This window comes from Lutra lutra, chromosome 10 (assembly GCF_902655055.1).
Source record: "Lutra lutra chromosome 10, mLutLut1.2, whole genome shotgun sequence".
NCBI lineage: Eukaryota > Metazoa > Chordata > Mammalia > Carnivora > Mustelidae > Lutra > Lutra lutra.
In genome coordinates, this window is record NC_062287.1 from 103,185,325 (window position 1) to 103,199,781 (window position 14,457).

Here is a 14,457-nt window from a genome sequence, read left to right on the forward strand (position 1 = left end):
ATATAAGAATCACTCCATACATGTTCACTAAAAGCAAGCAAAAAATAGGGTCGCCTGGGTGGCTCAGTTGGTTAAGCATCTGCCTTTAGCTCAGGTCATGATCCCAGGATTCTGGGATTGAGCTCCACATCAGGCTCCACATCAAGCCCCACATTAGGCTCCCTGCTCAGTGGGAAGCCTGCTTCTCCCTCTCACTCTGCCATTCTCCCTGCTTGTGAACTCTCTCTCTCTGTCAAATAATTAAGTAAAATCTTTATTTTAAAAAGACAGAGTAAGGGCGCCTGGGTGGCTCAGTGGGTTAAAGCCACTGCCTTCAGCTCAGGTGATGATCCCAGGGTCCTGGGATCGAGTCCCGAATTGGGCTCTCTGCTCAGCAGGGAGCCTGCTTCCTCCTCTTTCTCTCTGCCTGCTGCTCTGCCTGCTTGTGATCTCTATCTGTCAAATAAATAAATAAAATCTTTAAAAAAAAATAAATAAATAAAAATAAAAATAAAAAGACAGAGTAAGCAGAGTAGAGCTCCATTATTCTGCTCATATTTCCATAATGCTGAGACCTTGAAAGTTGCACGGACCCTCATCACCCCAACCACCGCCACCCTTCCCTGCCCACAGAGCTTGATATCCAGATGACCGCCTTTCCAACTGGGGATTGGTTTTTTAACATGAATATCTCTATTTACAATTGCATACAAAAATAAATGTAATGGTGTTTATAAGCAGCTATGTGATACAGTATTCTGAATTTTTTGAGCAAAAAAGAAGAATATTACCAAAGAAGAGATTGCACATTAAATTTGCCCCAAAATGTTGGAGAGAGGGCTTTGAACCAACAGCAAGATGAGCCGCTCTCAGACAAGCCTCCACAGGTGGACCTGGCATGTGTAAGGAAGAAGCCGTCACCCAAGGCTGGTGACACAGAGTAGCGGCTAGCAGAATCAACTTCCCCAACCGCTTCCGAAACGGACATATAATCTCACCCACTCCTTAGAAAGATCCTTCGTATGAAGTAGGTCTTATTGTCATCGTGTTGCTGATGAACTATAATGGTGCAGGCTAAGAACTAATGCTAAGCCATGCCCTGTGAATCTCATGTTTACCATGAGCTCGGACTGTTAGTAAGTAACTTGCCAAATTTGGGTCATGCCAGCTAGGAAGTGGCAAAACCCAAATGGCTAAGCGCTCCAGCTGATCCACCCAGGTGTATCCCAAATGCAAGTGTGGGGCGATTCTGTCCATCTGGACTGGTAGACAGGGTTTACAAGCATTATGTATGTGCCCAAATGGGGCTGGTTTTTGTGTATATCTGCCTTGATTTTGTACCTCCTTCTGTCCACTGATTCCACAAGCTACAACACTCTTACTGTTTTCACTGTAAACTTCTTAAAGAAAGGATAGATGTTTGAGTCACCTCTCCCTCAAAAATGTCATCTCAGTGGTGCCTGGGTGGCTCAGGTGATTAAGCATCTGACTCTTGATTTCGGCTCAGGTTATGATCTCAGTGTGGTGAGATCGAGGCCCATGACAGGCTCTGCACTGGTCGTGCTTAAGATTCCCCTTCTCCTTCTCCCTCTACCCCTCCCCCCATCACTCGTGTGCATGTGAACTCTCTCTCTTTTAAAAAAAAATGATCTGACTGTCATCATAATGCTTAATTTTCTATGCCAACTTGAAGGCTACGGGGTACCCAGATTAATTATTATTTCTGGGTGTATCTGTGAGAGTGTTTCCAGATGAGATCAGTTTTTGAGTGGGTGGACTTGGTAGAGTAGATGAATTGCCCTTCCCAGCTAAGGTGGACATCTCCCAATCCTTTGGGGACCTGAATGGTTTGACAAAAAGTGGAGGAAGGAGAGATTCTCACCCTTTCTCCTGCCTCACTACTTGAGTCAGAACATCTCATCTCATCATTTATACTAAACATTGGTTCCCTGTTTTTCAGGCCATCAGACTAGGGCTGATTCATACCAATAGCTTTCCTGGGTCTGCAGCTTCTAGACAGCAGACCATGGGACTTCTCAGCCTCCATACTAGTGTGAGCCAATGCTTCATAATAATTCTCCTTTTGTGTGTGTGTTTGTGTGTGTGTGTGTGTGTGTGTGTGTGTGTGTGTGTGTAGGCACATATATGTGCATTATATACACATAATTTTTAAAGATTTTATTTATTTGACAGAGAGAGAGAAAGAGCATGAGCAGGTGGCATAGCAGGCAGAGGGGCAGGCAAAGGGAGAGGGAGAAGCAGACTCCCTACTGAGCAGGAAGCCCAATGCAGGGCTCCATCCCAGGACCCTGGGATTATGACCTGAGCCAAAGGCAGACGCTTAACCAACTGTACATATTATATTATATGTACATATGTATAAATTAGAAGAATCCTAATACTGTCATGGAAATGGTATATATGGAATAAAATAAAGAAAATGGATATGGTAAAGAAAAACAGGAGCGAGAAAGAAGGGAGGGAGGGAGAGGACATGAGGCATAGAAAATTCGGGCTTATTGTAGTGGTTTCTGGAGCAAAAGATTTGAAACCTGTTAACTTATCATTCCAGTATCCAAAAGAAATATTCTAGAGTGTATTGCTGTCATCCATTAAAATATGCTTCTGCTGTCCAGATTGATCAGACTCCTGAAATGATTTCTACACCTTCTAGCTATGGTGAGTATATGGTGAGGGGAATTCTTAATTCCCGGAGACCTGAAGTCTCTTGCAGTCATTATTCTGATCATTTATTCTTGTCACTCCATGTCATTACTAAACCCCCAAGACAGGGAGACTGAGCTGAATTGGAACAAATGATAATGGAATGGGGAGGGAGCTCTTATCTTGTTTCTATGGGAGCAAAAAAGAGAGTACTGCGTGGGGAACCGTGGTCAGTTAAGGATTTTTTTTCCCTAAGATTAGAGGAGCAAAATGAAAAAAATGCAGAAATTAAAACTAGAATCAGAGGGGGCGCCTGGGTGGCTCAGTGGGTTAAAGCCACTGCCTTCGGCTCGGGTCATGATCCCAGGGTCCTGGGATCAAGCCCCGCATCGGGCTCTCTGCTCAGCAGGGAGTCTGCTTCCTCCTCTCTCTCTGCCTGCCTCTCTGCCTACTTGTGATCTCTGTCTGTCAAGTAGATAAATAAAATCTTAAAAAAAAAAAACTAGAATCAGAGAAAGAACTACAGGTGAGCCTACATAATACAAGGATTTGGGAGGCCCTTACATCTCTAAGTGAGAGAAAAATAAGAAGGCAACCCTCAGTTTGTACCGGGTAAAAGCTACAACTGCAAAACTCTAAAAGTAACTATTGTGAAAGTGAGTGGTCCATTTAATGTCATTTTCAATGAAATTCATTCCTTGAGTATGAGATTAAAATGTTATAATCGCCACAGGATTATTACGTTTTACATTTGATGGAAGTATGATGTACATACATACAGAAAATGCCCATCCATGAATGTACAGCTGTATGAATTTTCACACATGTTGAATACACCTTTATAACAATCACCCTGATCAAGAAACAGAACATTATCAGCACCTTAGAAACCTCCCTCACGTTTCCTTTCATTTTGTATCTTTTTTATCCTTTTTGTGAACAAAATAAGAGAGTGTGCGTTCCTTTGTGCCTGGATAATCTGGCTCCACATTATAAACATACAACATTCATTTATACCATTACGCACAGCGTAGATCATTCCCACTGATGTCTTGTGTGGATTTAACACAATTTATCTTTCCTACTGTTGGTGGGTGTTTGTGTCTTTCTCCAGTTTGAAGCAATTACAAATAGTGCTGCTGTGAACATTGTAGGATTTGTCCTGTGTTGCATGTGACATGCATACAGACTTCCTAGGAGTGGAAGAGATGTTCTTAGGTACCTCTCTCCATCCTATGAGATACGTATACAGCATGAGCAGATAGACCCTGACCATAGAGTGGCTGTGCCAATTTCACACACCCTTCTGAACTGTATGAGTGCTCCAGTTCCACATCTTCACCATCACCTGCCATTTCTGATCGTTTTCCATTTAGCCATGTCGGTGTGTAGGTAGTAGTTTCTTCCTGCAATTTTAATTTGCATTTTCCTGATAACTAATCAAGTTGAACTGGCAGTTGGATATTCTCGTTTGAGCAGTTCTGGTTCATGCCTTTGCCATTTTCTGATCCAGTTGTCATCTTTTTTTCCCCCCTGCTTTGTAGACTTCTTTTTATATATTCTGGACATGATTTTTTTTCAGATATACATATTGTAAATACATCATCCCATCTGTAGATTATCTTTTAATTGTTGTGATAGTGTATTTGTGAACAAAATTCTTCATGTAGTCAAATTTATGCTTATTGTTCATTATTTTAAGTGTCAGATTGTATTGTAAAAGTACAATTAAGTTCACAGACCTGTTACCTGTATTTCAGTGACCATTGTGATAGAACCCATCAGCTTGGATGACGGGAGTCAAAAACCCAGATAATCTTCCACCTACTGGTGGCATGCTGAATTGCAGGCACAACACATGCATAGAACAAGAGCTTCCTCCCAAGGAAAACACCAAGAGTCAAGAGACAGAAAAGACAACAGTAGATGTTATAACACATTCCTTAACTGCTTTGTTATTTCTTCCAAACATATACTTGAAAAGGATCTGTGACCCAATGGATCAGGGAAATTATACCAGAGTGAAAGAATTTATTTTCCTGGGTATTACCCAGTCTCGAGAACTGAGCTGGGTCTTGTTTGTCTTCTTGTTTATAGTGTATATGATAACTCTGCTGGGAAACCTCCTAATCATGGTCACTGTGACCTCTGAGGCTCACCTTCACACCCCCATGTACTTCCTGCTCCGCAATCTCTCTATCTTAGACATCTGCTTTTCCTCCATCACTGCTCCCAAGGTCCTAGTGGATCTTCTATCAAAGAGAAAAACTATCTCCTTCAATGGCTGTGTCACTCAAATGTTCTTCTTCCACCTTCTGGGAGGAGCAGATGTTTTTTCTCTCTCTGTAATGGCTTTTGATCGCTACATAGCTATCTCAAGACCCCTTCACTATATGACTATCATGAGTAAGGGACGATGTACTAGCCTGGTGCTGGCCTCCTGGGTGGGGGGCTTTGTCCACTCCATTGTGCAGATTTCTCTGTTGCTTCCCCTCCCCTTCTGTGGACCAAATGTTCTTGACACTTTCTATTGTGATGTCCCTCAGGTCCTCAAACTTGCCTGCACTGACACCTTCACTCTGGAGCTCCTGATGATTTCCAATAATGGATTGGTCAGTTGGTTTATTTTCTTCTTTCTCCTCATATCTTATACAGTCATCCTGGCTATGCTGAGGTCTCACGCTGGGGAGGGGAGGAGGAAAGCCATCTCCACCTGCACCTCCCACATCACTGTGGTGACCCTGCATTTTGTGCCCTGTATCTATGTCTATGCCCGGCCCTTCACTGCCCTCCCCACAGATAAAGCCATTTCTGTCACCTTCACTGTCATCTCCCCTTTGCTCAATCCAATGATCTACACCCTCAGGAATCAGGAAATGAAGTCAGCCATGAGGAAACTAAAGAAACGACTAGGGCATTCAGAAAGGATTTAAGTTCTGTAAGAATGAGATAGCCCCCAAAGGTAAGTATAGACATTAAACCTCACTTTCTCAAAATGGGAAGAGATCACTTTAATGCCGAAAACAAAGGGGTATCTATGGATATCAGGGAGTCCTCAAAGAAGTGGATTCTTTAGTATAGTATGTGCTAAGGGCCTCTAGGTGACACTGCTTTAAGGTGAAGCTCATTCATCACTTCCATTACTCACTTTCAATTATTCATTCTGCAAATATTTTACAGAGCACACATTATGCTTAACAGTACTAGGATTCAGATTGCTGAAAAAAGATTAAATACAGTCACATTCCTAGAGCCATATCCCAAAATGCATTAATGAAGAGATGAACAAAGTGCTGTGGAAATACTGCAGACACTTTACCTGAGAGTTTCAAAAGGCATTTTCTAGTGAGTAGACCTTTTCAAGGGGAAAAGACAGAAAAACACAACCCAAGAAAAGAAACCAGTATTACCAATGGGGAGAGACCATTATAAAAATATGCCATGTTTGTGCAACGGTGAGCTCAATGTAGCCATGAAGTAGCGCACTTGTGAAGTGAGAATACCACTAGTGGACATTTATGAGGAATGTCAGGAAAGTAGAACTCCATTTGTGGTCCCTTAAGTGATGCAAACCCATGATTTCTATTGGGAAGAGAGGATCCTCAAATCACTTCAAGGCCACGGTTTCTTCCGAGATAGTGGGAAGCATTCATCAAGAAATAACAGTGATGGGTAAAGGCTGTAGACAGCTCACCTGGATCTGGGCAGGGCTTAAGCAAATAGAGTTGCTAAGCACTCCCCTGGTGAAAAAAACGAACTCCTCATTGTATAGTAGGATTATCCCAATCACAGATGAGTCAGGCCCAAATTCCTTATTGTTTCTGCTCATAGGGAACCCACAACTTTTTAACACTTCCCATTCAATCCATTAAAAGGTAAAGAAAGGATATAAAAAAGCATGAAGGCTTAATCACTGAATCTGGGAATTTGCTAGTCTTTGTAATGAAAGGGATGAGAAGGATACTGGAGAAGGTTTACCTAACAATCCAACTGATGTTTTGCTGGGATTGATTGATTTTACTAGACTATGTCTTTCTTCCTAATAAAGCTCAAGCCACAGAAGCTGGCACTCGTCTGTTAGAGTAGATAAAATGCTGTGACAAAAATATTCAAAACCAAAGTACTTAATACCTGGAGTAAAAATTTATTTGATGCTCATGGCACAGGCCAATGCTGGTCTTTAGAAAGAGCTGTTCCATGCATCATTTAGAGAGACAGGCTTCTTCCACCTTAGGCTCCACCTTTCCCAAGAGCCTAAGAATCTCTCCCCATTCATCCAGCTAATGGAGAAAGGGAGAGAGGATTAAGAATCCCCTTAATCTGAAGAGGTCAGGGGGGCACTGGGGTGGCTCAGTTTGTTGGGTGTCCAACTGTTGGTTTCAGCTGGGGTTGTGATCTCAGGGTCATGAGATTGAACCCTGGATGGGGCTCCATGCTCAGCAGGGAATCTGCTTCCCCTTTCCCTCTCCTTCTGCCCCTCTCCCCACTCGTGGGCATGCATGCTCTCTCTCTCTTTCTCTCTCTCTCTCTCTCTCAAATAAGTAAATAAATCCTTAAAAAATGTTGTAAAGAATTGTGGGGAGAGGGAAGGGTCATTATTGGCCAGTCCTTAGAGTGGTACTATCCACTTCTGATTACATTCCATTGACCAGCCCTTGGTCATATAATCTCATTTCACTGCAAGGGAATCTGGAGAATGTAATCTAGCTCTATTCCTAGAAAGAAAAGGAGAACATGAAAAATGGTGAACTCTAATGATCTCTTCCACACCTATTATTCTGTGCTAAGAAATCACAAATGGATTAGATCACAAAGACTAGACTTTGTCTCTAAGAGGATTCTCTTAATGTGTAGATGTGCTGGAAGTACTGCTGGACCCTTGGAATATACAGAGAACCAAACCAAAATGGAGGAAATTTGGGGAAAGGAAATTTAATTTAAAGGAAGGGGAAGGTAATCAAGGTAAAGGTAATCCTGGAAATTAGAGTGACAGCAAACTGAAATATCAGGTCCCAAAAGCTAAAACACTGGAGTAAAGTGCCCAGAGAAGATTGGCCTAGTAGACACCCTTAGAGAAGACAACCTTCACTTAACTCTACAGTTGCCATCGGCTAATTGTAAACAAACATTTACTAATACATTAGAAGCTCCTACAGAGATGATTGTCTTTTTGTTGATTGTCCTTTTTTTTTTTTTTTTTAGATTTTATTTATTTATTTGACAGAGAGAGATCACAAGTAGACGGAGAGGCAGGCAGAGAGAGAGAGAGAGGGAAACAGGCTTCCTGCTGAGCAGAGAGCCCGATGTGGGACTCGATCCCAGGACCCTGAGATCATGACCTGAGCCGAAGGCAGCGGCTTAACCCACTGAGCCACCCAGGCGCCCTGATTGTCCTTTTCTATGTTCTGTTCTGTTCTTACCATTCAAAAATATTCTGAATTATTTTTCAATATTAGACACACTTCTCCAAGCATTAAAATTCCAATAAAGACATAAATTTGTCTTAGGCTAGATTCATCTTCAGACCAAATGACCATATACTACCTGGTTCCATCTTTGCTCTGGCATCACTGTCCTACAGATCTTTTCACAATGTGAAAATGTTCTGCAGGTACTTTTCACAATGATGCCTCTTTTTTATTTTCTACCTCTATGTAGACTTCACCTTAAGCAAAACCTTTATGACTGGGTGGATTTTTAAGTAACCAAAGATGTGTACAATCAGAGTTTATGTTCCCCAGTACAAGATACTACAAATGATAGCAACCCAGCAAAATGTGCCCATGAAGCTCCACTTGGACTGTTTAGACATGCAAAACAACCTGATCAAACACAGTGGGGAAAAGCAATTGAATTCATGAAAGCACCATTAAATTTACTTCTCTTGCAATATGACATCACATAATTACTTGGATTAATCTATATTTTTCTCCAGGTAGAGCCGTAACCTTAGGTAACTATTACAAATAAACTGATTCTAGCTTATCCTACGCAGGTTACATATGCTTGGTCCTACCATCTGTGACTTTTTTTCTATGTAAGGAAGGTTGATTTTAAATTCCCACGGTATTTTTTAAGCAAGTAAACGTATCAATATATGCAAACCAGCTAGTTTAGGAGTGATCTTGTCATTCTGGATTTCTCTGAGAAACTCAAACTCTTTCAAGTTTGAAAGAGTTCTCAACATAGCTCTTATTCAATAAAGAAGACTTTCAGTTCAGCACTGGGTTAGTGACCTCTTACTCCATAACATATTACCCCAAAACTTAGTGGCTTAAAACAACACAGTTTGTGTGTGTTGGGAACCAGGCAAGGCTTAGCTAAATCTTCTGCTTCAGGGTCTCTCACAAGGTGATAGTCAATGTGTCAGCAGGGAACTATTGTCTCATTTCAAGGTTCACTGGGGAAGGATCTACTTCCAAGCTCACTCATAGGATTGCTGGCCAGAACCATGAGCTATTGGGATGAGGGCCTCAGTTCCCTATAGGCTGTTGGCTGGAGCCCATCCTCAGGTTGTTTCCATGTGGACCCCTCCAACATGGCAGCCTACTTCATCAGAGTGAACAATCAAGGCAAAAGAGTGTGCAGCAGGGTAGAAGTCAGTCTTTTTTTTTTTTTAATATTTTATTTACTTATTTGACAGAGATGACAAGTAGGCATACAGGCAGGCAGAGAGAGAGGAGGAAGCAGGCTCCCCACGGAGCAGAGAGACTGATGTGGGGCTCAATCCCAGGACCCTGGGATCATGACCTGAGCTGAAGGCAGAGGCTTTAACCCACTGAGCCATCCAGGTGCCCCTAGAAGTCTTTTATAGCCTAATTTTGAAAGTGACATCCTATCACTTTTGCTGTACTCTATTCATTAGAAGCAAGTCACTAAATTCCCTCCACACACAAGAGGAGGGGATTGCACAAAAGCATGAATATAGGGCCAGGACTGGCAAATTCTAGAAGTCAATTATGAAAAACTATTGAAAATTATGAAAGAAACCTAAAAATTAATTTATTCAGAAAAGGTTACAAGAGACAAAAGAAAATGGGTAGTGAGGAATGTCAGAGGTGATTCAGAGCTACTGAGCCCTTGGGACAAGCATATAATACTGCCAGCTACAGCAATAGAAGAATTTATTTATTAATAACAATGATCAGATCAAATGAGCAGATCAGATCAACTTTTTAATTTTTGAAATTTTTTTTGTTTATTTATTTAAGTAATCTCTACACCCAATGCAAGGCTCAAACTCACGACCCCAAGAGCAAGAGTCACATACTCCTCTGACTGAGCCAGCCAGGCACCCCTCAGGTCAACTTTTTAAAAACATTTTAAGTACTCTCTACAACCAGCATGGGGCTTGAATCACAACCCCAAGATCAAGAGTCACAGGAGCTACCAATTCAATGAGCCAGGCACCCCTACTGTAGACATTTTCAGTTGGAGGTATGCAATGTCCAAGTGAGACCATCCATAGATCTATGGTGAGAGACAAGGTTTCAAAAATGATATAGGGAATGAGATGAGAAGCAAATTGCAACTTTCTGCTTTTAGGACCTCTGGAATCATAGGGCCCAGAACATGGTAGATGCTCAATAAATATTTTGCAATTGGATATTTGATGAATGAATAGTACCAACATATCTTTTATTTGCTTATATCCTCTCTTCATATGAGAAGTTTGGTGGAAAACAAGGAGAAATGCATTTCCCAATCTTTATGATGCTTCTGATGCATATCAATAGGACAACAAGCAAACCATCGGCCTAGAAAGAAAAAAAAATTGGAATGAGTTGGGAAAAAATTGGGGAAAATTGGGCTGAAATACACTCTACTGGGAATTCTGTTCATTTTCCCTGAGTTCCTACCTCTTAAGGAGGCGGACTCCTGTTTGTCCCCTGTGAGCCCTTCAGGCAAAGATATTTGGGCTCTAAGCCCAAGGTCTAGGAGGATTCATCTCCTCCCCTACATTAGGAAAGCTGCAAAACCAAAGTGTGTCCTCCACTGCATGAGTTCTTAATAACACACCAGGGAGCTTCGTCCCAAAAGGAAAGTCTGGCTATTTGAGTTAGCAGCCACATCCAACAATAATTCCCTTTGGTGAGCTTCTGCCAGTTCTGGGGCTGAGACCAGTACTCATGTCAGAGGCACCGCAAGGCAGCATGATAAGACTGTGGTAGGACCACACAGAGATGATTCTTGGAGCTGCCCTTTGCCTCTGACAAGAAGAAAGAAGATCCTGACCCAACCAACCCTCAGATGCATATCTGCCTTAAAGGAGAATATTCCTTGACAGTTAGTGTCTCCTAAGGTCAGTGTATGCAGCCGAATGGCCAGCTCTACTTCCAACAGGTAGGGATTCGAGTTTGGGACCTTTAATGAGGTCATTTCATTTTGAGGTGTGCTCGTGTGTCTGTGCATATGGGGCCATGCCCCGGCAATTTTGAAATGTCACTGTGAATTACAAAAGTGTTTTGAATATTAACAATGCTCCTGTATATTCTATTATGTATATTAAAGCTAGAAACCATAGTGATGATGAGAAGAGGAACACATTCTTTGATACAAGGAAGGTGACTTGAAGAGCATACAGAGAATTCAGTTGTAAAGAGATGGAAAGGGGAGTGGCAATGTGTGCTAGACAGTGGGGCTGGGGTTTCCCCCAAGCTGGAGATTCCATGCCACTCAGTAAGCCTGATTTATTAAGGTGGCTCTACCCAGACAAGATTCTGAAGAAGAACTTTGGGATCTTGAGTTTGTTCCTGCCAAAAACAAAAACAAAATCCAACGTATAAATGACACTTGTCTGTTTTCTTTCTTCTTTTTTGTTCCAAGCAGACATATCCATACACTGGGGCTCTCTGTCATCCTCCCATTCTCCATGTGTTAGGTTCCTAGTTCCACATCCCTTTTGTGCACAGAGGAGCACATTTTGGTGTTCAGAAGAGCACGTTTGGAGTATTTCTTGATGATTTTGATGACTTGGTCATGCTCATGACTAACATCTGCACAGAACCTCATGCATGTGGGTTTCAAAGCCCATTTTCTCAACAGTTACGACCAACTGCCCCTGAGAATTCTTGACATCAGCAATTTTTCTTGCCACCACCAGTCAGCTTATAGTTAAATATCAAGAAACAGTTTGAGGTTAATTGGGATTATTAACTGTTGGTAGGCAATGGGCAGAACATACAGTCTTGACTACTCATAAGGTAATTGAGGCTATATTATTTAGAATAATTCAGCATTAAAGCTCCAAAGGCCTAGAAATTACCCAGATCAATGGGTCCACTTAATATTGTTCTGTGCTGTGCAGACCTTGCCTACTTTCAAAAGGACTTAAGGCAGCAAATGCTCCCATTTCATTGATGATAGGACTGACCTTCCTGGAGTTCACTGCCTTTAAGGATTCCACTGTCGATCCGTGAAGGCAACCGGAGCTCCTGTCCCCAACCTGGTGTCCTTCCTCTGCACCACATTACTCCATGCCATAGTTCAAAATAAAACAAAATCCTCTGTGCTTTCTCTAAAACACTACATGTGTTTTGATCATTTTATTTTTAAGATTTTTAAAAAAATCTTTACTCTGAAGATGATGTCTGGCCCTTTTAAAAACAAAAAAGATTTGAAGGCAATGAAATTCTCTGAGAGTTACTGATGGGTCAATAGATCATTGGCAGAAAGCCTAGAAAATGAGTGTTTGTGGCTTGGGCTTCAAAGGAAAGAGAACAGAAAGTTAGTGAAGAAGCAGCTCTGTTCTGAAGAGAAAATGAGAGAGAAAGTCCAGTGAGAGCAGAGAGCCCCATCCCGCACAGCAGACCTGGCCTGGCGTTAGTGTGGACGGAATACTGAGGGAAGGAGCACAACGCAGTGTCAGACCCGAACAGTGCCAGACATTAGTTTAAGTGATGACAAGGACCAGTAAGTACTTGGAGCTGGGGAAAAAGTGAGTTCCATCTTCATTTGCACAATGGTAACAGCAGGCATTCTGGACAGGAATGAGCAAAATGAGAGGGTCCGGGAAGAGAATGATGGCCAGGGGCCAGTCAGCATCTCTGAGACTAGTTTTGTTCTGTCTGCTAGCCAGCAGTTAAGGAAGTCAGGATTCTGACCTCGCGTAGACAAGGAGACAGAGGCTGGTTCTTCCTGATGAGCATGTTCAAAGGAACAGTTCTCAGGTGCCTGAGAAAAACTGCATTGCAAGAAATCCATGTTCATGATTGCAAGCCCTTTTTAGTAAATGCTCTGAGAAAGGGAGGTCAGGGGCCTATATCTCCACATGTCAGCTGGAACAGACAGAAAATTCTCCTGGCAGCTCTGTGCTTTCTCAGGTAGGCGTTTTAACAGGAGGCTGGGGACATCCTGAGGACGCAGCCCTCTGCTGCCCCAGCGCCTGATAAACTTGGGTCCTGTCTTGGTGCAGAGGTTTGGGCAGAGTCATTATGTGCCAAGAATTCCACAGTTCTCCAGAGCTCAGGGAGTGAATGGAGATATTCCTTATCCTAATTGTAGGGATGGCTTCACAGGTAGGGATTAGAGTTTGGGACCTTTAATGAAGTCATTTCATTTTGAGGTGTGCTCGTGTGTCTGTGCATCAAATTGTGCCCCTTAAATATGTACAGTTTATTATACACAAGTTACTCCTTAACAAAGCTGATTTTTTTTTTAAGAGAGAGCAAGCTACAAAGGGCGATTTTATTGTAAGCAGTTGACAAAACTGCAAAAGCCGTCTAAAGCACTGCTTACTGTAAATATTCTCTTTATTTATTAACTAAAGTCTTTAGTTTGTATTAGGGTTCATTCTTAGTGTTGTGTGTTCTGTGGATTTGACACATGCATGGTGCCATGTATAAAAATCCCTAAAAATCCCCTCTGCTTCACCTACTCATCCCTCCCCACCTGCACACCCCAGCCCTTGGTTACAGTTAATCTTTCTACTACAGTTTGCCTTTTCCAAAATGTCATATAGTTGGAGTCATACAGTGTGTACCTTTTCAGATGGCCGTTTTTCACTTAGCAATATGCATTTAAGGTTCCTCTCTGTTCCCACGGCCTCGACAGCTCATTTCTTTTTAGAACTGAATAATACTCCATTGTATGGGACATATCTGCTTTTTAAATGCTACATTTGGTCCTCGTAATTATTTCAAAAAACTATCTTTCGTAGGAAAAGCATAACAGCATCTCCCAAATAATGCGATAGAGAAGACGGGCCCTGGAAAATGCCAGCAGCAGCTGTGTGAAGGGACCTGTGGTCTGCAGGTTAAAGAAACTCAGGTTAAAGAATGAAACAAATCCATTCAAACTTCACAGCCCTATGACACAAACATGATTATACCCACTTTCACTAATGATAAACAGAAACTCAGAGTCAGCTATGAATGAGCTACCTACTCAATTAATACAGATTCTATATTCAAATTCAGATCTACTGGTTCTAAAATCTGTGATTTTTGCACAAAACTGAAGCTTTTGCAAATAGCGAGGTGAGAGGAAGTGCCATCCAGGTATAGGTGATGAGAAGGGAGTGAGCCTAAGAAAAAGACATTTGTCCGGTGACCCGGGTGATAAAGTCTTTGCCAAGGGAATTATGAGGAGCAGGGACTGTAGCTATCGCTTGCCAAGTCCCATGGACAAAAGAGAAGAAGACACCAAGGAGAAGAAAAACTGAAAACAAAAGCAGCATGTGCTCAAATCGTGTTAGCAGCTGCAAACCTGTTTGTCCTGGGGGGAAAGCAAACTGGAAACTTTTTCTTGTCTTAACAGTGCTGATCATCAAGTACTATCAAATTTTGCACAGACTATGCCAAATTGTCTACTGTG

The 14,457-nt window shown here is 42.0% G+C and overlaps 1 protein-coding gene across 1 annotated transcript; it reads left to right on the forward strand.

The window, feature by feature from the left end:
- The first annotated feature begins 4,640 nt into the window (after positions 1-4,640).
- Positions 4,641-5,576, forward strand: LOC125079130 (olfactory receptor 4D9). Its single transcript, XM_047692557.1, has one exon. It carries the CDS (start codon positions 4,641-4,643, stop codon positions 5,574-5,576), a length of 936 nt encoding a protein of 311 aa, XP_047548513.1.
- Positions 5,577-14,457: the final 8,881 nt, after the last annotated feature.

Coding starts and splice junctions, on each gene's coding strand:
- LOC125079130 (XM_047692557.1), top strand. CDS start 4,641: ATGGATCAGGGAAATTATACCAGAGTGAAAGAATTTATTTTCCTGGGT.